The sequence below is a fragment of the Scylla paramamosain genome, chromosome 13, assembly GCF_035594125.1.
Source record: "Scylla paramamosain isolate STU-SP2022 chromosome 13, ASM3559412v1, whole genome shotgun sequence".
Lineage (NCBI taxonomy): Eukaryota > Metazoa > Arthropoda > Malacostraca > Decapoda > Portunidae > Scylla > Scylla paramamosain.
Window position 1 is genome coordinate 20,622,693 of NC_087163.1, and position 26,892 is coordinate 20,649,584.

Here is a 26,892-nt window from a genome sequence, read left to right on the forward strand (position 1 = left end):
CTTAGGGGGAAAAAATTCCAACATAGCAAGGACACATCTCAAAGTATTAAGAATAGTTAAGTATCTCCATCTTCCAACTCTACATTGGTTATTTTTCCAGTTATGTAATGAAGATGAGAAATTGCTTAAGCTAATGAATTCCACTCCTAAGACAAATGCCCTTTTTTTTAGCACCTGCTCTATATCTAGTCTCTACAAATTTCTGGATCTGTAGGTCAATACCAAGAAACATACCATAAGGTCTACAAATTCGGTCTTAAAGATTTCTATATTCAAGTTACAACTATAAAACAAACCAATTATCAATTTTATGCAAAATTTTATAAAATGCACAACTTACGTTTTGTCCTTCAGGGAATCAAGGTAGTGAAGGAAATGTTGTATGCTGGAGGTGGCAAGTGTGTTGATCTTCTTGGTCTGCTGGGAGGTGGGTCGGGACTGCTCACCCTCTAACAGTGCCAACTTGTTGTCCATCATGGCAGAATATGTCTCCGCCAATTCATAATAAATTTGACGACACACCTGTAATGTTTTCAGTCACATTCACAGTACAGAAGGAGCACATTATTAATTCATTATCATAACTAAACATATGGAACTGATAAAAGAATCAAAGGAAGAAACTATTACTTGTTTCACACATTTGTTATAATCATCTTTGAACAACACTTCTAGCCACAGTTAATACTCACATGAAGGTAGTACTGTGGGTTCAGTTCTTTGATGAGTACAGTCAACAAGTCCACCCTGCGTTTGTGCATCTTACATCGCCTGTGTCACAGATAATGATCATAAGTGAAGTGATTTTGAATCATATATTATATATATGCACATTTCACTGAGGGAAAAAGGCAACATTAGATGTCTTACATAAAACTGACAAGAATATTTCTTATTTTGATCTTAATTCTGTGAACTAAAAAGTAGCATGTTTTACTTGACTAATTTCAAATTAATTACCACAGTAGAAATATATAAATATTAATTGCACTAAATGATTACCGATCTTCTGAAGGCTCAAAAAAGGCAAGAGCTTTATACAAGTGGCTCATCTCCTGAGTGATGCTGACGTGGTCGCTGGCATGGTCCTCCAGGGTGTAGTGCTGGCGGGCTTCAGTCAGCCACCTCAGCCCTGCCAGGAATAGCTGCCGAGCCTCATCAAATTCTTGCACAGTAGTTCCTGACACCTCAGATTCCAGGTCACTAACTTCCAGCTGAAGGAACTCAAGCTGTTGATGGGAAGGAATTACACAAATGAAATACATAAATAGTTTTATTCATAATTTTAATTTCTCCACACATATTGTCTCAGGACTGGTTCTACAGTTACAAGGGCCCTATTAAGGATATTTTGTTGTCCCATAATGCACCAACTCAATTTTTTCCTAAGGGCAGTTTGAATGTTAAAATCATTACAATGATAATCTGTAATCATAACATTTACTCACTACAAATGGATACAAAAAAAAAATTCTTACTTGTGTATCTAGTGAGTCATCCTCTCCCTGCTGGTCCTGACTTGCTGCCTGCTGTGTTGAGTCATCTGGCAGCACTCTGTCACAGGACACTTGCAGCAGCACTAGACAATATCGCCCCCAACACCTTGCCACATCAGCTTTGCACTGATTGTACTTTTCCTGCCTGTGAAGCAAGAGCACTCTGAGTACAGCTGACATGTACATAACTTAGTCTTGACTCCGGGATCGCATTCCCGCCAAACATTTTTGTAAAAAAACTAGAATAGAAAAATTTCAAGACATCTTTCTCCAAACACACCCTTAGTATCCTTAAAGCCAGCTTCACACAAGCGTTTTTTTCCCGTGCAGTAATATGATCGTGCAGGTGGGTGTCTAATAAGCATGTCTTCACACAAGCAGTTTTTCCCACACTGTTTGTCTGCAGCAGTGCACAGAATACTTCTCAGTTTGTCATTGTTTGTTCGAGATGGAGGACATAAAGAAGAGAGTGATCTCTGAGTATATAATAAACATGGTAATAAAAAAGAATGGTGGATCCACTCAATAAATAGCTCTAGGTTCCTTCAAGGAGCATTCTACACATTATATTCTGATCTGAAAGCTGATGGAGATGACTTGCCATGATATTCTGTAAAACATAATTATATTCATGATGTACTGCTAATACAGTGTACATGATAATAATAATAATTGGGAAAAATCCAGCCTCCTGGAGGGTTCCATAGACTTCTATAGTATTCTAAACTGCCTGGTGCTGCAAGGGTTAGCAGTGCCGACAGATGGTAAATCATTGTGACAAAGTCAGTGTGTGAAGGGTCTCACTGAACTTCATCCATTTCTGAACCATGCATGAAAAAAACGCTCATGTGAGGCTGGCCTTCTTGATTCTGATGACATACAAACTATATAGACAAACAAATATTATACTAATTGTCAATGCAATCTTCATGGATAATGTGGCATGATTGTCTTAAACTGGAAGCTTCACACAGAAGAAATAACTGCATGAAAGGACTCAATGCTATATCAATCAAGCTCCTTCAAGACATGATCCACTCACTTGTGTGCAGCATCCTCTGACTCTGCCTCTGCTGTGTTCATCTCAGCCTCGTGGCCTGCCAACACCTTGGATGCCGAGGCCAGCAAGTGACGGGCCACTCTGTCATCCACAGAGGAAAAGAACTGAAGATTTGCAATCAAGAATAAAAAAAAATAAATAAATAAAAAAAAAAAATAAATAAATAAATTACAATATCTCTATAATCATGGAGCAAGAATCCTAAAAAAATAAATAAATAATAATAATAATAATAATAATAATAATAATAATAATAATAATAATAATAATAATAATAAAAACCCTCCTATGTTGGAGCCAAATATCTCAGATTTCCGATAAGTGACACTTTTGTACCTTCAGGTAAGTGTCGGATATCTCAGATTGTCAACCAAGATACGTGATGGAAGCTGGAAACTCGTGCGCTCAGATAGACACCTGATATCTCTGATTGTTCTCTGTGATATATGGGGGAAATTGGACACTTGGGTAGACATCAGATACAAATGTACTATTCTACTGTAAAGCAGCTCATCTTGTGTTATCCTCAGTTATCCAGATGAAGGAATAGGGGAAAATAACCACTGACTGAAACTGTTTAGTTTTATAGCAATTAGATGAACAGAGGCAACTGCAGTAAGGTGCATGGTGCTGCTGAAAGAGACAAGTGTGGGGCACGCTGTGATGCAGTCAATGCTGCCAGTGCTTAAGAAAAAAGTGTTTCAAGATGCACACCAGAAAAGATGAATACATATTTAAATATCAAATACATTATTTAAATACGGAATATTATTTTCCCCCTATACAGTGCATAATACATAACCACTTGGTATTTACAACAGTATGTGCACTGGAAACACTCTCTGTACAGTCACTGTCCTGCTGGGTCACACATAACTGGTGTTCCTGCATGACTCCTGTTGTGATTGCTAGTTTTCACAATGGCTTTTTAAGCTACATCTAGTTTTTCCCCAATAACTAGATTTTCAGATATATCAGACTGGCATTTCCCCCAATTAATCCAACTTAAGCAGGGTTTAATGTGAATTAAGAAAGAAAGAAATTAACGTGCTACATGTGGGACTGCAGGATTGTCTCAATCAGTTGAAATGTCAGTGCATTTCTTGTCAATAGCTTCAATCCAATCTTAAGAAAGATGATGAGGTATCTAGGTGTGGAGTGCTATATTGTTCTATAAAATGCAGTGCTTCTGCAAGACATAACAAGCACTCCTCTGTAAGACTCCTGATCCTGAACTCACGTGGAATTGGGTTCATAAGTGTCTAATTCTTGGTTAAAACTCAGACAAGTTAGACACTAATAAAATAACAAGTCACCTGATTGCCATGGAACTGACTGATGGCAGGCCGGTGTTGCTATAAGGCCAGGGTCGCTTGTGCGTTTCAGGGCTGAAGGGAGCAAAGCATGGTTATCTATGACATTTAGGAGCCATCATCCCCCTTGATCATCAACCTGCAGTCGCTACACCTTCCTCTGACATTCCTTTGGTTCTCTGTAACACTCCCAAGTTTTGTTGCCTTCACAGCAGGAGGGAACATATCCCCATGCTCCATGTGCACATGCTTGTGTGCTGCCAACACTTAACCTAGAGCTGCTTCAGCACTGCTCTGCACCATCACACAATAGTGTATCTCTGGTGTGAGGGAGGGTATAAGAAATCCACGTATAATTCACTTGCCAACCATCTCTCTGCCACACTCAAGTGATCACCTGAATGGGGGAAGTGGAAGCAAGGGACATGATACCACCAAGCAATGAAGGTACTAAAAACAAAGTATGGTGAGGTTCATGAAGATTGCTATCTACCTCTTCACTTACCTCCACATTACAAAAATGGCCCAAATCACCAGACAACCAAAAAGCTAGCAAACAGATGACAAATTCGTATCAGAAGACAATAATTATGCATTTACTTGTCTATTTACAGTAGAACATGAGACTAACAGTAAGGCTGGCAGCCCAGGATCAGTGAGAATGAAATCACCCAAACCTTCAGACAGAGTACTTTCCACCAACACGCCCTTGGAATGAATGAGAGCACTGAAGAGTTATTTCCTATATTTACAATGCTTCCTCCCTTTGCTAACATTAGCTCCCAATTATAACTGATGTTTTTAAGCTCTGAGAACCAAATTCTCCCACCAATCCACACACCTCTTGTTTACTTCAAGCACACCTCAACATTTAACACAATGGCTATGAAGACCAAGGAGGGCTGTACATATCTGCCTCCCACACTTGTGGCTGCCACAGAATCCCTTAGTGCCTGGCAGTAGAAGTGTCCATCACAATCCAGCAGAATGTACAGAACATAAGAAAACAAGATAGGAGTCCCAGAACACTGATGAACACTCAATGAAATCACAGAAAAGAATGGCAGAGCTAATTTGAATCTGATGGCACATTAACATAGAGGGGGTAGAAGGTGGTACAGTAATTCTTGATCATTACTGCCGAGCAGTGATTAGGATTGTGCAGTAGTTCTTTAAATTCTAAATAAAACTTTTCTTTTTAACTTGAACCTAACGTAGGAACTCAAGTTCATACTATACAAGACAGGTGATATGTGACATCTGGGTATACAAAAAACATGCTATTTTTCCATTCCCAAAAAGAACCCAAAAAGAATAAGAGTTCTAGAATAGATGTTGATCTAATTTCAGAGATGCAATGATATTCCTCTCTTGAAAGAAAAAAACAAATGAACAAACAAACAAACAGGCAGTTCCAGGGCAAGGGATGAAAACCATATCTATCAATCCACACTCTGGACTGAGACCCCTCTCAGAGAAAGTCTGGCGAGACAAGAGGGCTCATCACACTTCATTGTGTGAATAAGAATACACAGTACGGGTTTCCGGTCCTCTTGCTCTGTCCCTTCCAATTGCCTTTTATGTCAGCTGTTTATCTTGGACATCACAGTGTATTATGACAATGTAAATTAACTTGGACAAGATATGGAAAGTTTCCACATTCATCCATGTCACAAAAGGCAACTATAGTGGAATCAGACTAACCTGGTACTCAGGGTGCTGGCTGTTCCAGTCCCACATTGGTGTCATGTTCACAACTGACAGGCATATGAACACCTCTCTCTCTCACTCATACTATCATCCTTAGCCTTAATTATTCCAAAATTTTAAGTTGTTATATACAACTGCATGTTATTTTAATGGCTTTCGATTTGATGAAGGCACAACAACACTGTATATCTTCCAGTACACTTGGCAATGTGCTTAGGTCATGCATCGCTGCCACCCCAGAGTCCTTGACATGTGAATAACCCAGGCTGCACCCTGCTGGCCATTGTCAGGTCAGGTTACTCTGGGGTTGAGGTGGCAACAGCATGGAGAGGTACAGCCAACACCCAGGGTACCAAGTTAATCTAATTCTGGTATAGGTATATGAAAAATGAATAAGAATGAGTGGGAAGGTCCTCTTTGGATTAATAGTGATATCTGGCCAGTGGCAGCTAGGGAATTAGTGACCAGGAGACTACATATATCCCTTATAATAAACAAAGCTTAATCACCTGAATTTTTCCTTTCCCTGGTAGAACTGAGACAAAGTGGCAGCATTGATGGACCACTCAAGAGGATCATAGTCCTTGCTGGCCAGCTGACGCTGCAGTGTGGAGTGGCAGTACCAGGCCGACCTGTCTGGTGCTCCAAGGTGCCCATATACCTGAGGGTGATCTACATCATAACCTCCATATGGCCTGTGCTGCACTAATGCTTCACAATTATATGACACAAGTAAAGAAATTAAGTACTGGTATTTAAAATGGTGAAAAATACGATCACTAACACCAAACTGAAATTGGATGCACGAAAGAGGATGACTGGAAAGCATGAATGATGAAAACTAAGAGCAAACACACACCTGAGCCAAGTAGTAGTAGGTGAGGGTGTGAAGTTTTTCAAGAGCAGGAACCCCACTTTTGTCCTCTGCCCCCTTCTCGCTGCACGTAGAGAAGAGGCTGTGTATGGAGCGTGGCAGCTTGGAGCTCTTCTGCTGGTACTCAATGTAGAGGGCATCAGCACGATCAAGGTGATGCCTGGCAGTGGAATAAAGGCCACGGTTGGACCACAAGATACCTAGCTGATTGTGGCAGCTTATGGTGAGAGCAATGGTTGTGGGAGAAATGGCAATGGGGCTGATGGAGGCTGTCTTGCTGCTGTTAGAGAGGAGGCTGTCAGAATCACCTAAGATTGCTGCTGTCACTACCTGTGCTTCTTCAACTTCAGCTGAGGACACTCCTGCACTGATGCCATCCTCATCTCCAACAATAATGAGTGAATTGTTCAGGTATTCCTCCCCTGTTGAGAATTCCTCGGTCTCCACGGCAATGACCCCAAGATGGTACATGACAGCAGCCATGCGGGCACGGGTGAGGCCCACACCATCCACACCCTCCTCAGAAAAGCTGCTACTCTCATCATCCACATCATCCTCATCCAGCTGTTTACTGAGACGAGATTTTAGCTCCTCAAATATTTCACGAGCAGCATATTTGGACTTGTAGGGTTCACTGTCAGGATCATTCTGGCTTTCCTCCTGACACAGCTGCCACGCCTTCTGATACTGGTCCTCCACAGAAGCCATCTGACGAAACCTGAAACACGCTTCACACAGCGGCAATCTGAAATCAGGAGGGATGTGTTGTTTGGATGCCCTGCTTGGCTGAAGGTCAATGAAAATGTGAGAAGTATCTTTAAAATCATGAAACTTCATCTTTTATATTTAGGTCACAAAAAAGCAAGATATTCTTTTTAAATGTAAAGGATAAACATTAAGAAAAGAGTAAAACAGTCAGGTTAGTGAAGAGGCTAAGATCTCCATGCTTCATAATGCAGGGCACACCACACTTCTTGCTGGAGGAGTGACAGTGTTGGTGGAGAGACAGCTTGAGGTGCTTCCTTCATACAGTGACAAGATAAAAAAAAATTTTGCAAAGCTATGGAAAAAAAAAAAATCATTCATTTTGTCCATCTGAATGTTAGGTAAGATGTCAAGCATCATACATAAAGAGACATTAGAAAAAAAGTATAATATATCATAGAATACAAAACATGAATTCAATGAATTTGCAATGAGGAGCCAAAAAGCTCTAACTCTTCCACCACATGTCACTGCAGAGGTTTAGGTAGCCAATAAGAAATGGCATTTGATGAGAGCTACTTCATAAAATTATCATAGTTACACTAAGTTCTGTAATGCCCTGTTCCCTTCAACAACTGCCTCAAGGGTGTGGCCATGCCAAATTGATCCTCAGCAATCCTCTTTTAGCCAACAAGAGTAAACCAATTCCATTCTTCTCCTGTGAATTGCTTTAGCACTATTTACACTGGTGTTCTCAAAGGGCAAACAATATTACTTTCCACAAAGGACACTCACATTATGAGGAGGGGAGGAAGATGTGAACTACCTCAGCCTCACCTGTGATGTCTGGTGGCTCAGCTGAGCTACTTGTTCCCTCATTGCCAAGACTCACAAGAAAGTGGAAGCAAGCTCACAATGAAAGAGCATAACCAAGGCATTATTCAAAGGCTTGAAAGCAAAAGTGTTATTTTAAAGAAAACCCTTGAATCAAAGAGTACAGAATTATAATTTAATTACATTATGGCCCATAATTTCCTTCGATATTTTCTTTTATATTCAGTGAATTTAAACACAATGAGATTGGTCTTTGCTGATAATAATAATAGTAATGTTGCGCAAACACTATTGCTGTGTATTCAATTTATGTGTGGATGTTTCTTAACAGTGTTACAGAAAAGAAAAGCCAATTGCTAAGCTGAAAGTGAATCTGTACTAAAACAAGCTCAGGAGATATGAATGAGTTTATGAGGTCAAGCTGAAGCATAAAAAAATTTTTCACATCCTCTCCCTGGCTGCCTTTATCCCTACTGTGTGAATGCCAAAGCTTAGAGGATAAGAAGCAGAGGATACCAAATCTCCATCAGGATAATAAGGCATCAAAATGCCAAAAGGAAACACAATACTGAACACATTCACAACCATCCAACAGTTCAACCCAGTCCCTATTCAGATGTATAGACTTTCTGGCACAATCATTTCCAGGTATCATTTTGAACATTTGATGAATATTCATCAACAAAGCATATAGATTTCCATTCACCAGTCTACATTTGTAAGGGCCACAGCTGTATTAAACACACACAGATTACTACATCCAAATCGTGTAACATTTAAGAATTTGAATGACTTTGAATGATGTAGGAGAGCAACGGATATCTGGCACCTGTGTCTTACAAGTGTCCAGCGTGATGGTAAGAAGTGACGTGCAGTGTACACTGAAGACGACTGAAAACTTAGTGAGAGATTTTCAAGAATTCAATATTCAGACAGAATTTTGTTCCAAGTGACATTATCCCAAAATATCTATCTTGAGGTAAAAAGCTCAAGAGCCACTTAGGAAATTGCAAACAATATTGTTTATACACTGAATCTAAAACTTATATGACAATTTCTCAACTTTAAGTTTTCATCTATCCAGAAAAAATAATTGGTGTTTAACTACACACACACACACACACACACACACACACACACACACACACACACACACACACACACACACACACACACACACACACACACACACACACACACACACACACACACACACACACAAAAGAAGCTGTTTATCAAGGTTATATATTCAAAATCTGAACCAAGAGGGAATCTAGGCTATTTAATGCCTAATGGAAAACAGGAACATCCAAGACCAGTGAGTCACAGCCCGTCACTGTGTTGTGGTGCCTCGTGCCTGCCCGCACAGACTTCTTTAGTACTGTATGAATTCTTACTTTTTTCTCAATAAAGCAATATCCAAATATGGACAGGCGAATAATGGTCCTCAATTCCGTTTCAATGCCAATGGAAGTGATCTTAAATAGAAGATAATCATCAGTCACTGGCTATTCATGACTCAGCTGCTTAGTGGGATAAAAGCAACTACCCAGGCCTAGTCTTCTTGCCTCCCCGACAGCCAGGGTGGCAGCGGCACCACCCTGCCGGTACACCCTGACACCGTGCTTCCCTCACTGACTTAAGTAAGTGAACAAACTTTAACCTAAAGCAGTGCTCTGCTGTGCCCACTAAGGGTGAGGTACCTCAAATATATTTGGTCTGCACTTATTCCTGTGGCGGTGTTGTGTTAGCTGTTACTTCTCTGTGGCCCACATGCAGAAGGCTCTCACTGAAACTTGAAAATATAATATGAATATATTTTCATGAAAGTTCATTACTAAAACTTCTTGTCATTTCAGGTTAAACCTTCTAAGTTGCACAGTATTTACATCCATCCCTGACAGTAACTAGATGGTACCATCTACAACACTCATAAGCTACGGTGCACTCAAACCTGTCTGCTTGTTTACTCTGGTGCATATCATTTCCACACACAGAACACCCAAACACATCAGATAATCCTCCATAAATACCAGATATTAAGATTTTCTTAGATACCATGTCCAAATTTGAAAACAGCCAGTATTATGGCATTAATCAAGATAAAAGCAATTACTCTTCTTCTTAGAAAGTGAAACTTTCATTAAATCTGGCATTTGGTAACACTCACCCTGACATATAGCACCAATGTACATAAACAAACTCCTATGCAACTTACGCAAAGGAACACCTGGGGCCTCAAAGTAGTTCCACGATACTGTGCTAGTTATGGAGATGAAGAAACTGAAAGTGTTGATAGAGGGCAGTTAGGACATCAATATTTCTTACCACAGATCATATTCAAGCAAAATTTGTGTTATCATTTTCAAGTAACTGCACATACGTAATAATGAAAATGTAATGCTTGTTTCTAATCAAGTGCTTTATTAGCCTACTCCCTGATCCTGAGGGCTCATACCTTCCTTTCACTACCCACCCACCTCCTGAACTGCCTGCCTCCCTCACACAGGGGGCGGGGAGGCGTGGTGCCCTGACAGGTGAGGCGCGGTGCCCAGGTGAGACGGCGAGCTGCTGCACCTGTCACGCTCCTCCTGGCACCTTTAACTCCACACTTCCACGACTCACAGATACGCAAAGCCCACCTATATCAATATTCCCGGTCAAGAGATCCCACACGCCCTGGCACACCGGAAAATAAAGGAGGAGAGCGGCTTGGTACTCACCCTCGCCCACACGCCAGTTTGTTTACCTGCAGTCGCCCAGCAGGTGGCAGGACCTGCGGCGCCAAATACAAACTGCAGTATATGCGCCAAACTCAACCACGACCAACACCTTCCTGCTCCCGCCTCTTCCCCAGCTTATTTATCCATCACGTATGTACTTACCATGCAGGGATGAAAGTGAGAAGCCTAAGACCTGTTAAGTTGTGTATGGTGAACGTAATTATGGAGTACAGTAGTTGGTCATCAGTACACTATAGTATCCATCTTGAACCTGTGGTGAAGGACAAAAGCTCACTGGTAAAGTACAACTATTACTCTCTCTCTTCTTCTTACTGGAACTATATTTCATGTATGTGTACCCGATGGTTGGGGCACTCTGCATGGGCTGACATGCCTCTTCATGGAGCTGAATGCTCACCACTTAACCAGCAATACATTCTACAAATGTCCCAGGGTTTCCTCTCTCACAAGTTTTGTACAATACCTCAACTGGTCTTTTTTTGTTCACTAAATTGTATACATATTCTTACAAGTAAAGACATTAAATGTGGACATTTGGCTTGAATCTTGAATCAAGCTTTTGAAAGATAAGGCTAAATCCAGTCCAAGAACTTTCTGTCTGTATCTAAATACCAGGCTGATATCCTTCTTGAAGGGAAGTTGTAGACTTTCCTTGTCCCCATGTTAAAATAAAAATACAGAGGAAGGGTTTCCCAGTCCTCTTACTTCATCCCTTTGTATCACTTTTAGTGTGAAAGGAATGTGATTGCAATATTTTTCTAACTAAGCACCACCATGTAGTACAGTATTACGCCATATCCTGCCTACCACAGTATGCAGCAACATTCTACAAGTACCTAAACAGAAACAGGCCATCCACAGGCTTAATGTGCAATACATAAATTACATAAACATCTAAGGGCAGCAGAGAAACTCGTGTCTTCAACCATCCTAATGGACTTTTAAGTTAGAACAGGCAATAAGATTTTTTTCATAAAGAATATGACAGAAAAAACTGTAGTGATGAAATAAAATACTTTGAAATAGGCAGTGTATACTAAATACCATGACTGTAAGGACACACAATTAACAGGTTGGTATGTTGAGTCCATGTGTGTATGCATCTCACCAATAATGTCCAAATATATCTAGATTTTTTTATGTATTGGTCTAAATTAGCACATGATTTTATTGGGATACATATATCATACATACATATAAATAAAAGAGGAAAGAGTCACACTCAGTAATCTGTTGTTTATTATTCTCAATATACAACCTTAAACATTACCATACTATGATTACAGGACTTTATGTACAAAAGAGTTTTCACTGTTCTTAAGCTAGGAGGATTTCCACACTAAAGCTTGTTTTATGTACAGTAGGTTACCAAGCAGCCTACATCACTGAGGCACAGAGAATGCCTCATCACTGCTGGCTAGGGCTGAGAGGAATATAACATGTATTTATATACGAGGGTTATATACACAGAAGAATGAGTATGTGCAGCTTAAGGCAATGAATATCACTAGGGAAGGGCGACACAAGGGTGCTGCTGAAACACCTGTTGCCCTTCACAGAGTTTTTTCGGCAAACACAGTAACACTTAAAAAAAGTTGTGTCTGTGAGATCTGTCACTAGAGTAGTTATGGTCACAGCAGTTAAGGTTAATAAAGCATCCTTTACAAAATAAGATAAAATATTTTGTGGGGAAAAGTAAGTACGTAATAGGGCACTCTGAAGGCTATAAAGGACAGTACTGGGTGGAGAACTGACCAAGCCTCTGATCCCATACAGCCGTAGATAAATATTCTCCTTTATCCAGGTCGAGGCAATGGGACAGTCTCACCCGCCACTCTCAGGACACATGGCAGCATGGCTCACTCAACAAGGGGAGCCGAGCACAGGGTCTTGTGGGGCATGTCTGTTTGATGTGTGTTCAAAGTATTGCATTTGTGTTAACTCAACATCATATACGAGAGCTGGCATAACCAAGAAACTAAGATGAAGAACAGAATGTGAAAACTGAAAAGAGATTGTTGGAGTGGAAGGTATCTGCCATCACACAAACACTTCTCGCTTGGACTTTGGTCGAGCACCAAACCCCAGATCACTTGAGAAACGCAGTGTTTTCCCATCCCGGGAGGTTCTGGCTCTGCGAATCATGGGCGTCACCTGCTGCAGCCGCTCACAGTTCTCCCCAAGTGGGATTTTGAGAAATGCAGTGCCTCCACTACCTTCCAGTATTTCTCTTGTGGGAGAAGGACTTGATGATGTAGTTCCACGGGGTGTCATGAGCCCAGTGAAGGACCGAGCTCGCACCATCTGTGCTCGGGAGCAGTCCAAAAAATCCCTATCTGATCCAGAGTCTGTGATCATGACACTGGTCTTGTACTTAGGAAGCAACTCATTTTCAGCTACAGCTAAAGAGGAAGACAAAGATGAGGCTCTACTGTAAGGTTTCCTGGGAGGTTCTGACCACTGATTGCTAACAGGGTCTCTGGATTCCTGATCATTGAAGGCTGTGTCCTCATAGGCCTCATGTCCCTGGCTGGATTCATGGCAAACCTCTTCCTGCCTTGTTACAGTGTTGATGATAACAATGCTGGTCTCCTTAATCGATGTTGTCTGCTTCTGATGAAAATTTGCACCTTCTAGTTGTTCTTTAATTGAGTTACTGCTTTCATGTACCACCTCAGTCTTGCTGCACTGGCTGCTGGGATTAGTGACAGTGACAGAGGGTTCTCCAGATGCAGTGGCAAACCCTGTCTGCTGAAATTCTACTTTACTCACTGAACTGTGATGGTGATTCCTTAAATGGTCCTCCCTCAAAGATGACCTTGAATAGTCCCTTCCTTTTTTATATTTATTGGTTATGGACTCTCTCAAGGAGGCACCACCAAATGACCTGGCCTTCAGGAGCACTCGTGTGTGACTTGCCATGTCTGAAGACAGCCTGAAGGACTCTGGGCGGGCGCTGCGGTCCCTATTCCTTGCAGAGGGAGGGATGGACACCCGAGTGCGAGTAAATCGAGTCCCATCTTGCTGAGAGAAACTACCAAGGCTTCCTCCAAATGTCTTTGTTATATTGGGTTCAGGGGTGGTGCTGGAAATGTAGCAGCTGCTCTTGGAGAGGCAGGAGGTGCTGATGGAGCGCTGAGATGTCCCACTGGTGAAGGCTGATCCTGTGTTGTTGCTGTTGATGGCGATATTGATGTTGAAGTCTTCATTGGTGGTAATGCTGTACTTGCTGCTGGTGATGTTGGTGACGCTGGTGAACGATTCAGCATCAGTCTGTGTGGCTGGGGTGGCGTGTGTGCTGGCCTCAAGGGGAACCTGCTCCACTGGGCTGGAAGGCACTGGAGCTGCACTGCTTCCCCTTACGATGTGTGGGAGGCGACCTGGTGTGGGAAGCTGGACCTGCCAGGGTGACACACATTATAGCAACACTTCACATAAAGCTAAACAGACCATGGAAATCCTTTAACTATGGTTGGCTGAAACCAAGTAGCAAAATATTAAGTGCTATATATTTTTTTATTCAAAATTTTAAATGTAGTATATCTTCATTATTTCACATTTTGATTTTACATAGAAATAAATCAATTGATAAATCATTAATATATATATATATATATATATATATATATATATATATATATATATATATATATATATATATATATATATATATATATATATATATATATATATATATATATATATATATATATATACACACACACTTCAAAGACCCACATACGAAACATATACAACAAAACAGCTAGCATGCACACACAAGATACAAGGGAATCACATTGTTAAGTGGTGTTGAAGGTTACGGTCACTCTACACTACTGTCAGCAGGATGAAGCAGCTACAGGTGTGGTGCAAATCACTGACAAGTAGAGGCAGGCATGTATGAACAATATACCTTTCTCAAAACAGCAAAATATAAGATGCTACTCATTTCAATAAAGACTTGTTTAAGCTGTGTAAAAAAATTGCTCTTTTGCCTAAGAAATCAGGGCACTTAAAATCTTGATGTATTTTGGCAGACACAACTGGGTCATTACATCATACTGATGTCATTGAATATTAGCTGTTCATGAATTAATTGCATGCTTTTCTACTTGATGATTTGCACTTCATGACTACATGAAAGGACAGGAGACACAAGGCAAACACTCACTTCACTTCTCTCTCAAAGTTTGTGAGAAAGAACAGTGAGGCTTGGACACACACACACACACACACACACACACACACACACACACACACAGTTCTTAATCATTACTGAAGTATTTTCATGTGATAGAACATGAAACTGATTTAAACTTAGGTATACATAAACGAAGACTAATATGACTCGAAATGGTCACATTGGTTTGTCCTTGAGAGGGATGTTACACACACACACACACACGCACATTACAATATAAAATACAGCACAGTACATGTAAGGAAAGGCGGAAATTTTGCTAAAATTCATACGGGTTGATTAAGGCCCTGCTATCATGTTAAGAAAAAAAAAAAAGTAAAGTTGTGAAACGGAAACTGTTTCAGCATAGTTGTGGCAGGAAGCCAGAGGCGAGAGACACAAGGTGAGGGTCACACCGTCAGAGAGCTTTGGTACGGGGCAAGGCTGGACAAATCAGTGCCAGTGAGCACCGGCAACATCAGCCATTAAGTTTGCCTGAGGTGAAGGCCGCTAAGCCCTGCCAGGCTTCCCTCCCCGGCTCTCCTTGCACCGCCCGCAAGGTGACAACATTCCACCACTGCTCAGACCTCCCACACAGACACTACCTACGTCTCCATACAAGGAAAATCAATGCACTGTATTGATTATATATATATATATATATATATATATATATATATATATATATATATATATATATATATATATATATACATTGATTATTGCTAATTTTCGTCCTGGTTATTAGATCAAGACGCGACGCGAGTATCGTGCTTGCAGCATTAAGTAACATTTGCCATATAAGTCTGGGTCCGACACTCGTGTGCAAGTCTTGTTAGTGGGCGCCATTCTATCTGGTGCACAAGCAGCTTTCCCGCCGAAGCTGAGAGCCGCTGGGAAGACTTACTCGCGCAGTAACAGGATGAGAAGAGGTTCACGGAGGGCACTTACAGTAGCTGTTTCTTTACCCACATCGCTCAACGGGGTGATCACTGATGCAATTCAAGATTGCATAAACAGAAATCTGATGTTCAATAGCTTTATGCAATTTATTGGGGCAACAGATATTTGTTTAAAGAATAAAAGAGTAGCTGCAAAGCTGAAACTTGTTAAAACAAAACTCTTCCAACAGAGTGGAATAACACCAGCGCGGGGTCCCGCGTCGCAGAGGTAGCAGCGGAGTGTGTACGCGGCCAGGCCAGACTGATGCTCCACTTGACCAGTGGTTGTGTACTACAGTTAATTAACTGTTACTCGACCGAAAAAAAAGGGAAAAGGATGAAAAAGTCATTCAGCGTAACTTAAAACAGCTTAATGGCTGGAAATTAGAAGGCAAAGCTGTTTAAGTTTGCTAATTTTTACACGAGGTAAACGTGATACCAAACAAGTAAATAAAAGAAGAGCCAACTCATCACTTAGAGCCTGCCAGTTATCAAGATGGACGCTTACCACACAATATCAAAGTCACAATACAGCGAGGTATGCTTTTCATGTTTACTTCTCTTAGCATTCGCAAATTTCTAAATGCATTCCTGAGTACGTATGTTCCTGAGGTCGATGAATTAAAGGCAGTAGACACGCAGCGGACGTATGGGTTGTGTAATGGATCCACGTGATTCTGAGGAATGTTGTAAGACGACTCAACGTCAACTGAAGGGCAGTGGAATGACAGAGAAGGAAGTATTGAAAGGACAGCGAAGAATAAGGGAAAAATACGCCATCTACTGGACTGATTTGCGGCGCGCGCGCGCGTCTGTGTGTGTGTGTGTGTGTGTGTGTGTGTGTGTGTGTGTGTGTGTGAAATATAATGGAAAGTAATGCTGAGAGAGAGAGAGAGAGAGAGAGAGAGAGAGAGAGAGAGAGAGAGAGAGAGAGAGAGAGAGAGAGAGAGAGAGAGAGAGAGAGAGAGAGAGAGAGAGAGAGAGAGAGAGAGAGAGAGAACCGTAAAAAAAGAATAGAAAAAAAAGTAGGGTTGGTACAGGCAATTCACTTGTATAACAGAGAATAAAGGAAACGAAAAGAACGTATCGAACTATGGTGCAGGAAAGTGAAGTAAGACCTTTTGGGGAGAAAACTTACTGACATCGAAACTCAACTTCATCCAAAGCTGCTCAGCCTGTCGGCGAGAATAGCTTCCTTATAACCGAAGAGGAGACACGATAAGAGGAGGAGGAGGAGGAAGAAAAGCTCATTGGCCCGAGAAATACGAGGCACGCGTTGGCAGCACGTCACACGCAAACAGGGAGAATAATGCACAATAGACGATCATACAACACAAAAGCATATTATTTCCCATCAGCAAGCACAGCCATGCAGATCATGCAGGAGAGACTCTGTGTGTGTGTGTGTGTGTGTGTGTGTGTGTGTGTGTGTGTGTGTGTGTGTGTGTGTGTGTGTGTGTGTGTGTGTGTGTGTGTGTGTGTGTGTGTGTGTGTGTGTGTGTGTGTGTGTGAAGCAGTAAAATTGAGAGTAAGTCGTAAAAGTAAATCAGGAGCGGGTTGGGTGAGTGCGTCAGTGCGTGAGTGGGTGGGTGGGTGAGTGAATGAGTGAGTGAGTGAGTGGGTGTTGCGTGGCGGGTTAGCAGGTGAGAGTCCCGGCAAGAGTGTTGAGGAGGGCGGGTGTCCTTAGTGCGCCCCGTGCTTGTGGTGGGGGCGGGGAGGAAGGCGGCCATACCGTCACATAATGAGCGCCTCGCGGTAGGGGATGCATGGCAGGGGCCTGGTCCTGTTGGTCTCGCCCGGAGGCAGCACGGCCGAGCTGGAGCGAGGACGGCCGGCAGGGGTGTCTGGTCCCCACCCGTCCACCTCCGTCTCCCCATTGGAGTGATCGGGGTCTGTGGCACTGCCCGCCAGCTCCAGCTCGGGCCGCGCCGCCAGGTGGGCTGAGGAAGAGCGCCGGCGGTTGCGGGCATTAGGTGCATAGGACTTGCGAGACCTCATGAAGGCCATGTTGCCCGGCCCGACGCGGTCCCCCTGGCCGTCGAGAGGGCTGCTGATGGCGCGCTGGAAGGCCTGGCGGTGTGCACGGGCTGGCGGGGTGGGGCTGGATGCAGGGCTTGTGGGTGAGGCCTGTAAGGAAGCAAGCTACACTACCGAGTTCCTCCCTGGCTACACCCAGGCGCGGCACCGGCAAGCAGCCTCGGGTACACAGGGGCAGGTGGAGGTTGAGGTGAAGGTGGAGGTGGAGGTGGAGGTGGAGGCAGCTGTATACATGCCGGGCGCTCACCACTATATTACACAAGTCCCCGGGGAGGCGAGGGACACTTACCTGGCGTAGGACCTTAACACTATATAATACATCAATACCATCAACCAGTACAGGGCGAGAGGTTAATATATAGATACATCGGGGGCGGGAAGGGGAAGGAGATGAAAGGGAGGATTACTGCTCTTTAGTCTGCATCTAAGTCCCCTGAAGCCTGGAGGGAGTAAGACGAGGGAGGGAGGGAGGAATAAGATAACTCCAAGCATTTTAGCGGGCAGAGGGCAGGAGGAACTGCTGCTATCGATCTGAAGGTGAAGGGCGGGGATGGAGGGCCCTGATTTGACTGAGAAGAGCTTTAGTCTCGGGGAATTATACCTTAGAGGAAGAGGAGAAGTTAGAGTTCCAGGAGCACTTGGAGGAGAGTGTGGAGGAGGGACTAGTGGAGTGGCTGGTGGAGTGGTCTGTCTCAAGGCCCTCGTCCACCTCCGACAGGTCCTCCACCTTCGATGTCTTCTGTTGTCGTAGATTCTCTCCCGACATCTGGACAGTGGCGCAAAGGTTTCAGTCTCTCTTCCTTCAGTAGTGTCAAGCTTAAGACACACACACACACACACACACACACACACACACACACACACACTTTTTAGTGATAAATGATAGGTTAAAAAAGGCTATCAATATAAAAGAGGCATGATTATAAGTTTAAAAGGAGTAAATTAACTTGGTATTGAGTTTGAAATTAAGATGGATAAAAATAGACACAAAGACAAGATAATAGCGAGCTAAAATCTGTGATAGTAATTAGGTCAAAACACACACTCTCTCTCTCTCTCTCTCTCTCTCTCTCTCTCTCTCTCTCTCTCTCTCTCTCTCTCTCTCTCTCTCTCTCTCTCTCTCAAAAAATGCTTGCCTGTACATGTGATTCGTTGTCTTCTTTCTCTTCCTCGTCCTCGTCATCCTGCTCCTCGTCCTCCTCGTCCTCCTCCTCCTCCTCGGTAAAGGAATCGAGGGAGGACGGGGAGGGGGGCCTGAAGGCGTGGATGGGCGCACTCTTGAGGGCAGAGATGGAGTCGTGGAGCGTGAGGAGCTGCCTGAAGAGGGCGTTGTCCTGACTCATGAGGGAGGCCTGGGGGAGAAGAGAGGCTGGTTAGAGAGGCTGGTGTGAGGGAATAAGGGACTTACTAGGAATAAAATATAGGGTACAGTATGATGATGGGTGAAAATGAAAATACGGCTAATTTACTTGTTTGTTTACTTAGTTTTGTATGTGTGGAGGCAGGCTGTAGGTACGAAAAATGGGGAAAAAAATGCGAATAATTGTTACTCAAAAAAAAAAAAAAATGTTTGGTAGAAAAGAGTTCGAAATGAGATGACCAATTTAGTTCTGGAGATGTCTTGATGATACTCCTCCTCCTCCTCCTCCTCCTCCTCCTCCTCCTCCTCCTCCTCCTCCACCTCCTCCTCCTCCTTCACGTCTTCCCGCTACTGCCATTATACCGACGATCAACTGCCCGCCTCAATCTGAACCCAGAGGCGGCGTTTTCTTCCTCCCGGGGCGAACTGAAGCATTATCTCTTGGGGAACCTTTTTTGTGTGAGGTCGCTTCCCTCCACCACCCCCAGCATCCCCTCTCTCCCCCACCAGACGACCCTCAGTCACGCTTCAGCCACCGCCACACTGCCACGCCATCCTCCACATCATCCACCTCCCCCATCACGTCACCCCCTCCCTGTTACTTTTCCTCCACCGTCCTCCTCTGGTTATCCTTCCCCGTCTATCACCATCTCGTTCTTGTTGACCCTCACTGTGTCTGGTCGCACGCTATTATCCGTTTATCTTTCGTCTTTCTTCCTTCCTGACACCTTTCCTTAAAATATCTATCGTTATTTCACGTTTCTTCCTTATTTTCGCTTAGTGTGTCGTCTTTACAGTTCTCTCAAAATATCTATCATCACCTCACGTTTCTTCTCCCTCCTCCTTACTTTGTCTTATTTCATGTGTCTTGTTTCTTTTCTCAGTTTCTCATCCCTAAACATTCCTTCCGATATCTATCCTTATCTCACGTTTCTTTTTCCATTTTTAGCTTGTCACGCTCAAACCAGCCATCATTCCACCTCCCTCCTCTTCCTCACCCCACCCCACAACCGCCTACTCCCCGTGCTCGCCGCCCACACGCCCTCAAGCCTCAGGTCCAGACTCCCGAGGCGCTCCGATGCACCTGTAAACAACACCTCTTTTTCTCCGCTATTGTCACCCGCCGGCTGCTCTGCCCTGCGTGAAGCCGCCCGCCAGGTGCACGCGCGGGAGGAGGAGGAGGAGGAGGAGGAGGAGGAGGAGGAGGAGGAGGAGGAGCAGGAGGAAGAGGAGAAGAAGGAGGAGGAGGAGAGGGGCTATTATTCCCGCCAGCGTGATGTTTTGCAAATTTAATTGACAGGAAAGTCACACAGGCTGCTAAAAGGTTTCTTCCTTGAGCAGAAGCAGCAGCGGCAGCAGCTTTTGTTTTACTCTCTCTCTCTCTCTCTCTCTCTCTCTCTCTCTCTCTCTCTCCTCTCTCTCTCTCTCTCTCTCTCTCTCTCTGTGTGTGTGTGTGTGTGTGTGTTTGACATATGTCTCTGTTTACTTCGTCCGGGTAGAAGGATTTTCTCTTTTATTTTAAGAAGAGAAATCTACCGGTGAGTGAGTGTAGGTGAAGGAGGGTGCCTGCAGGGGTGCCAGGGGCGGGGCGGGGCGGGGCCGTGACCTTGCGGAGGAATTGGGACTAAGAGAGAAGGGGAGGGGAGGGGAAGGGGAAGGGGAGGAACCACATTTGAACCGCACCTGCTAAGTTCACGTGGGGATTCGAAAAGACTCGTGTGTGTGTGTGTGTGTGTGTGTGTGTGTGTGTGTGTGTGTGTGTGTGTGTGTGTGTGTGTGTGTGCACCCCGAAGTGGAAGTCGTGGGTAATTGTAGGTTCTGCCGCGGCGCCTGAGGGCTCGACGCGGCCTTCAGGACACGGCATTCCACAGGAGGACGCTCGTGTAGGCCTACTGTCTCCATTTTTTATCTGTGAAAAGGGACGACCTTCTTCCTCCCGACCAGGACAGACAATGAGGGAGGGCAAGAAGGTAATGATGCGCCTGATGATGGAGTAGGATTAGGAAAAGGAGGAGAAAAGAACAAAAGGAACAACAAACAGAGCAAGATGATGATGATGTTTCCGTTGAATAACAATAAAAGTAAGATAATAAAAAGACTCGCCGCATTTCTTAACATCACTGAAAAGACGAAAATAAGAAAAAAAAAAAAAATACGCAACCAGAAAAATGAAAAAAATAAAAGCCTCTCCAGAAATAAAACTCATGGTCACCGCCACGCTCATGAAAAAAAAAAAGTACGAGTTGGAAGAAAGAAGAAAAAGATAAAACTGAATTATTAAAACCGGTAAAAATCACTCACGTCACCGCAGAGAATGAAAAAAAAAAAGAAAACAGAGAAACACGAGTCGAAAATATGTGAGAATTTCCGAATCATACGTTCAATTATTGAGATTAACAATGGAATGTGTATATAGGTTCTTTCTTTCGTTTAAATTCGAGAGAGAGAGAGAGAGAGAGAGAGAGAGAGAGAGAGAGAGAGAGAGAGAGAGAGAGAGAGAGAGAGAGAGAGAGAGAGAGAGAGAGAGAGAGAGAAGGCACCTATGAATACCTTATGGCTTCGCAACAATGAGGTCATATACCATTTACTACGGTTAGGAAAGAGTGCAAAAAAAAAAAGAAAAAAAAAAACAGAGAACACCTCAAGGCTTAAGCAAAGTATAGGGCAGAGAAGCAATGAGGGTAAAGAGTGAAGATATAAGCAGTGGGTGACCCTAGTCAGACATCGCCTCTCTTTGCCCTCAATGCTGCTCGAGACACGACGCATTCTGGCACGCCGGTGAGGGTGATGGATGCCTCGAGGTGCTGGGGAGTGCCAACAGGTGCCAAGGACGTCCCGCGTGTCAGGGGAAAGCTAGACATGGGCGGGTTTGCAGTGGTGGCGGGGAGGACGGCAGGTAAAGGAATGTAACAGGTAATAGGGTTCTTGTGTTTACCTCTGCTGTGCTTGTCAGTGTTACCAGCAGACCAGACGTGTTTAGGTGACAGTGGGGGATAAGGAATGAGGGAAGGATGAAATGAGTGATGTTAGGAAGAAAGGAGGATGTGGATGAGAGGAAGGAAAAAAAAAAAGAGACAGACGATCTGGCGTACTTAGGTGACAGTAAAGGAAAAGGAAAGAAAAAAAAGTGACGTTTGGAAGGAAGGAAGGCAAGGAAAGAAAAAAGTAGAAGAAAAATACGAAAAGAATGAATCGGAGAATGAATAATAGATAAAAATATATAAACAGGTATGAAAGTATAAGGAAAAAGATACAACAAGAATGAATCGGACAAAGAAAAATGTATGAAGAGATAAACAGGTATGAGAGAGAGAAGGGAAGGGAGGAAAGGAGGGAATGAAGCACAGGAAGAGTATATAATGGAGACAGAGGTAAATAGGTACAAGAGGACGGGAAGGAAGAAGAAAAAAGAGGGAAAAATAGTCGTACTGGGAAAGATGCAAAGACACAGAAGAGGGAGGAGAGGAAGTAAGGAATGAATGCACGAGACAAGAAGGGAAGGAAAGGATGGAGTAAATAGATTAGAAGGTAAAGAAGGAAACAGAGGAAGAATAATGAAGGAAGGGAGGCAACGAGGCAGTACATACATACACGTACAAGAGGGAGGGAGGAAGGAGAGGGAGGGGAAAGTGAAGAAAGAATGGAATGAAGGAAGAGAAGGACAGGAGGTGAGTTCTTTGCCTCACCTCTTCTATCCTAAAGGTTTGTCAAGGCCAGTGGTGAGTCTGCCTTACTCACGTTTTTCATACTAATGGTTCGTTTATCCTCTTCTTCCTCCCTCCTCATCCTCCTCTTCCTCCTCTTCATCAGCATCCTTCACCTGACTTTCATGGCTGACGATTCCCTTAACATATTCAGGGTTTATCTTCCTTGCGTCTCTCCCATCCATGGCTAGTAACTCCAGACGCAAGCTTTATCATACTTTGTTATTTGGCGATGAAAGATGTGCATGTACCCGCTGATGTCATTGCAATGCGGGAAAAAACATGTAATAAAAATCTAAACTTATGTACAGTCTTCCTCCCACAAGGACTAACAGAACATTTACTTATTTACGATAGTTAGCTTCTGATACTTAAATTCGAATGTTTTCCTCCTCTTGTAGGGTTTCAAATAATAAAAATGGGAGGGTCTCTCTCTCTCTCTCTCTCTCTCTCTCTCTCTCTCTCTCTCTCTCTCTCTCTCTCTCTCTCTCTCTCTCTCTCTCTCTCTCTGAAAAAGTAAAGTAACCAAGACTGATCGATTTTTCTTCCTGTTTTCCTTGATTGTCAGTCACCTTTGGGATCTCAAATGATATTACAATGCGTTCCATTATTAAAATCTTTACACACTGCTTGCATTGCTATAAGAATGATGATGAATAAATAGATAAATTTTCTTCCTGTTTCGTAAGTCGCTTTTCGAGTTTTAGACAATTTCAGGTCTAGTCTAAAGTGCGTTTCTACTAGAGTCCTTATTTATTGATTGCATTTAAATAAATAAATAAATAAATAAATAAGACGGTAAAATTTTCTCTTTCGCAAATCGTCAGTTGTCTTTCTGCTTTCAAATAATCTCAGGCCTCTTCCAAAATTTGTTACTATTAAAAGTTATCATTTATTGCTTGCACTCCTACGACCCCACCCCCAAACAAAAAAAAAAAGTTTATCTTTCTCCCTGTTTTGCCAGGCGTCCGTTATCTCTCAGCTTTCAAATCTTCGGCCTTTTCTAAAGTTTATTTCCATTATAAAAAGTTCTGATTTATTGCTTGCACTACTGAAACCACAAGAAAATAACAGTCGATTCTTCCTCGTTTCATTAATCATTAGTTGTCTTTTGACTTCCAAATAATCTCAAGTCTCTTAAAAAAAATCGTAATTTATTGCTTGCACTGCTACGACCACTAGAAAATAACGAAACGGTTAAAAATTTCTTCATGTTTCGCCTGTTGTCAGTAATCTTTCGGCTTTCAAATAATCCTAGGCCTATTCTGAAGTTCGTTTCTATTATAGAAGTCATAATTGTCATAATTTATTACTTGCAGTACTACGACTAGAAGAAAATAACAAAACGGTAAATTTTCTTCCTGTTTCACCAGCCATTACTTATCGTTCGGCCTTCAAATAATGTCAAGCCTCTTCTAATGTATGTTCCTATGAAAAAGAAAAAAAAGTACTCATTTATTGCTTTCACTGCTACGAGCATAAGAAAATAACAAAACGGTTCAATTTTGCTTCCTGTTTCGCCAGTCGTCCGTCACCGCGGCGGTGTTCAAACAAAGCGATGTTCCCGTCATGTCCCAGTAAGTTCTTGCCGCCAGCAGGCAGATGGCGCGGGGATCGTGATAGGCCTCATCAACGGGTCACCTTTTCTTCGCCAATCATGAGTTGCCACATACCTGAGCGCCTCTTGTACCTTTCAGACAGTTACTCTCGCCAGCCAATCCGTGAAGCGTTAATCGGAGCAGTCTCGACTCGTGGATTCGAAGCATTTCTCTCTCATCTCTCCTCTAATGGAAATGCTTCGCGTTCTAGAGAAGAGACTGCTTCGAGTCACACCTCACGGAAGAGCCAGAGATGTGATGGCTACTAATGTGTGTGTGTGTGTGTGTGTGTGTGTGTGTTAGTATGGCAGTGGGTGGTATGACGTCAAGCAGACTGTCAAGGCCACCTGTTACTCCCCCCCCCTCCTCCTCCACCTCCTCCAGTCACAGTCAAGGAATAATGGGACCTTTTCCGTCAAGCAGTTTTTAAAGCCGAGACAAACACTGCAGGAGGAGGAGCTGGTGGAGACTTTCGTAAGCAGCAATTATAATGAGTGTTTGGTTCCCCGCTGCTCATCTTTTTGCCTCGTCCCGTATCGCTCTTCTTCCGGTCATCTTTAGTAGTAGTAGTAGTAGTAGTAGTAGTAGTAGTAGTAGTAGTAGTAGTAGAAGTAGTAGCAGTAGTAGTAGCAGGAGGAGGAGTAGGAGCAGGAGTATTCTATCTAATCTAACGATATTACAGTCATGATAATATTAATAATGATAGTAAAAACCACAAAAATTACATCATAAAACAATTTTCCTGCTATATATAAACTTCGATTTCTTTTCCTTGATGATGATGATGATGATGATGATGACGACGATGACACAAATAGTAACAGTCATACTTAGAAATCCCTTAGCCTTGCTGCCTACCTTCCATTTACGTACGAATATAGGCAGGTTTCTCTAAAATGACACTCCCACTCAAGTTTCCTCCATCAGACTTCAAATTTCTCTCTGAATCCGCGCAAAACAATGATCCTAAGGCGCTTCTTTTTTTTTTTTTCCCGTCCATCAGATCCTCCCGAGTTATCAGGTTTGGCGGAGGTGAGACAAAAGAGATCAAGACGAAAACAGAAAGTATTTTGCGGTAGAAGCAGAGTATAATATTTGATTCTCTCTGGTCAATCACTAGTAAGAGTTGGCGAGAGCAGGAGGCGGTCGCGGTAAAATTCAAAAGGGAAAATCTAAGCGGAAAGATTTATGATAGATGATGATAAGCGGAGAGAAAGAAAATGTAGATAGATAGAAAACGTAAACATTCAGTCAGTCAGTCATTCAGTGAGAGAGAGAGAGAGGATCCTTGAGAGAGGCTGAATCGATTTGTCTTTCTTTATTTTTTCTCTTTTCTCCAGCCATTTCATTTGTTCATCTTGACATTCATAGTCCAACGTAAGGAAAAAAAATAAACTTCTCAATTCATTTTTTATTTTCCAGTTTGACAAGCATTGTTAGATTTTAAAAAGGAAAATGCAGAAAAAAAGGAAAAAAAATAACTACTTTTGCAGAAATCCCTTCTTCCCCTCTACAACAGTTATTAACATCCATACTACCCAAACTTAAAATAAAATGAAATGTTAAGAAAAAAAAAATAAGGTTGCGACTGCTCATATCTCGCGCCATTTAGAACAATTGGTGCAGGTAATTTAATTGGTAGTCAGTGAACATTCATCTACCAAGGTGATGCCTCCTCTTAGCCTCCGCCCTGACGCCTCCTGCCTACTGATATATTGATACACGAATATATGAATGAGTAAACGAGGGGAGAGAGGCAGGCAGGCAAATAGATAGATGAATGCAAAGATATACTGATAGAGATAAAATGATAAACAAGTAGGTAGAATGATAGACAGATAAATGAACCGAAAGAAAGATGGATAAAATGAAAAATCTTACAAAAATTACTTTACTGAGAGAGAGAGAGAGAGAGAGAGAGAGAGAGAGAGAGAGAGAGAGAGTGAGAGAGAGAGAGAGAGGAGAGAGGGAGAGAGAGAGAGAGAGAGAAATATACTCCCATACCCACTACAGTAAAACCCACAATCTGCACTGCACTGCACCCACAATCTGCCCCTACCACCCACCCCTCCACTGCACTCCACCACCACCAACACACAGTCGCATCGCGTGAGACTTGCGTGCAGTGCGTGGCAAGTCATCCCTCTTAAGCTTGCGTGCGCGATGTGCCGGGAATACACTTAACCAAACACTGCACATGTACATAAATCCTGTCCTTGGCTGCTCTTACACTCACGCAGGGCAGTATTGAACGCCAGGTAGGCGGCGGCGTTGGGTTCTGCGCTCGATTCCTGACGCAGCGCTTTCCTCCCACGTGTTCCAAACTCCAGATGGCA

At 42.9% G+C, this 26,892-nt stretch overlaps 2 protein-coding genes across 12 annotated transcripts in view; both read right to left on the reverse strand.

Moving 5' to 3' along the window:
* The window catches only part of LOC135106486 (KIF-binding protein-like), a 17,357-nt gene extending 6,569 nt beyond the window's left edge, over positions 1-10,788 (reverse strand). For 2 of the 8 annotated variants that reach the window (XM_064015531.1, XM_064015524.1), the window contains exons 1-10: positions 10,473-10,709; positions 10,211-10,275; positions 9,696-9,787; positions 6,439-7,198; positions 6,089-6,240; positions 2,539-2,637; positions 1,479-1,641; positions 1,003-1,229; positions 693-771; positions 341-522 (exon numbers count right to left, since the gene is read on the reverse strand). In XM_064015531.1, coding sequence (XP_063871601.1) covers positions 341-522; positions 693-771; positions 1,003-1,229; positions 1,479-1,641; positions 2,539-2,637; positions 6,089-6,240; positions 6,439-7,161 — 1,625 coding nt within the window. In that variant the 5' untranslated portion in view covers positions 7,162-7,198; positions 9,696-9,787; positions 10,211-10,275; positions 10,473-10,709. The other 6 variants (XM_064015525.1, XM_064015526.1, XM_064015528.1 and 3 more) reach the window with 6 other exon arrangements.
* Positions 10,789-11,952: 1,164 nt separating this feature from the next.
* LOC135106487 (nuclear pore complex protein DDB_G0274915-like) overlaps positions 11,953-26,892 on the reverse strand; it is a 65,197-nt gene continuing 50,257 nt past the window's right edge. The window contains exons 1-4 of one of the 4 annotated variants that reach the window (XM_064015535.1): positions 19,037-19,246; positions 18,496-18,660; positions 17,590-17,984; positions 11,953-14,135 (exon numbers count right to left, since the gene is read on the reverse strand). In XM_064015535.1, coding sequence (XP_063871605.1) covers positions 12,777-14,135; positions 17,590-17,625 — 1,395 coding nt within the window. In that variant the 5' untranslated portion in view covers positions 17,626-17,984; positions 18,496-18,660; positions 19,037-19,246 and the 3' untranslated portion in view covers positions 11,953-12,776. Of the gene's footprint in view, positions 14,136-17,589; positions 17,985-18,495; positions 18,661-19,030; positions 19,247-26,892 lie in introns of those variants that run through there. The other 3 variants (XM_064015534.1, XM_064015533.1, XM_064015532.1) reach the window with 3 other exon arrangements.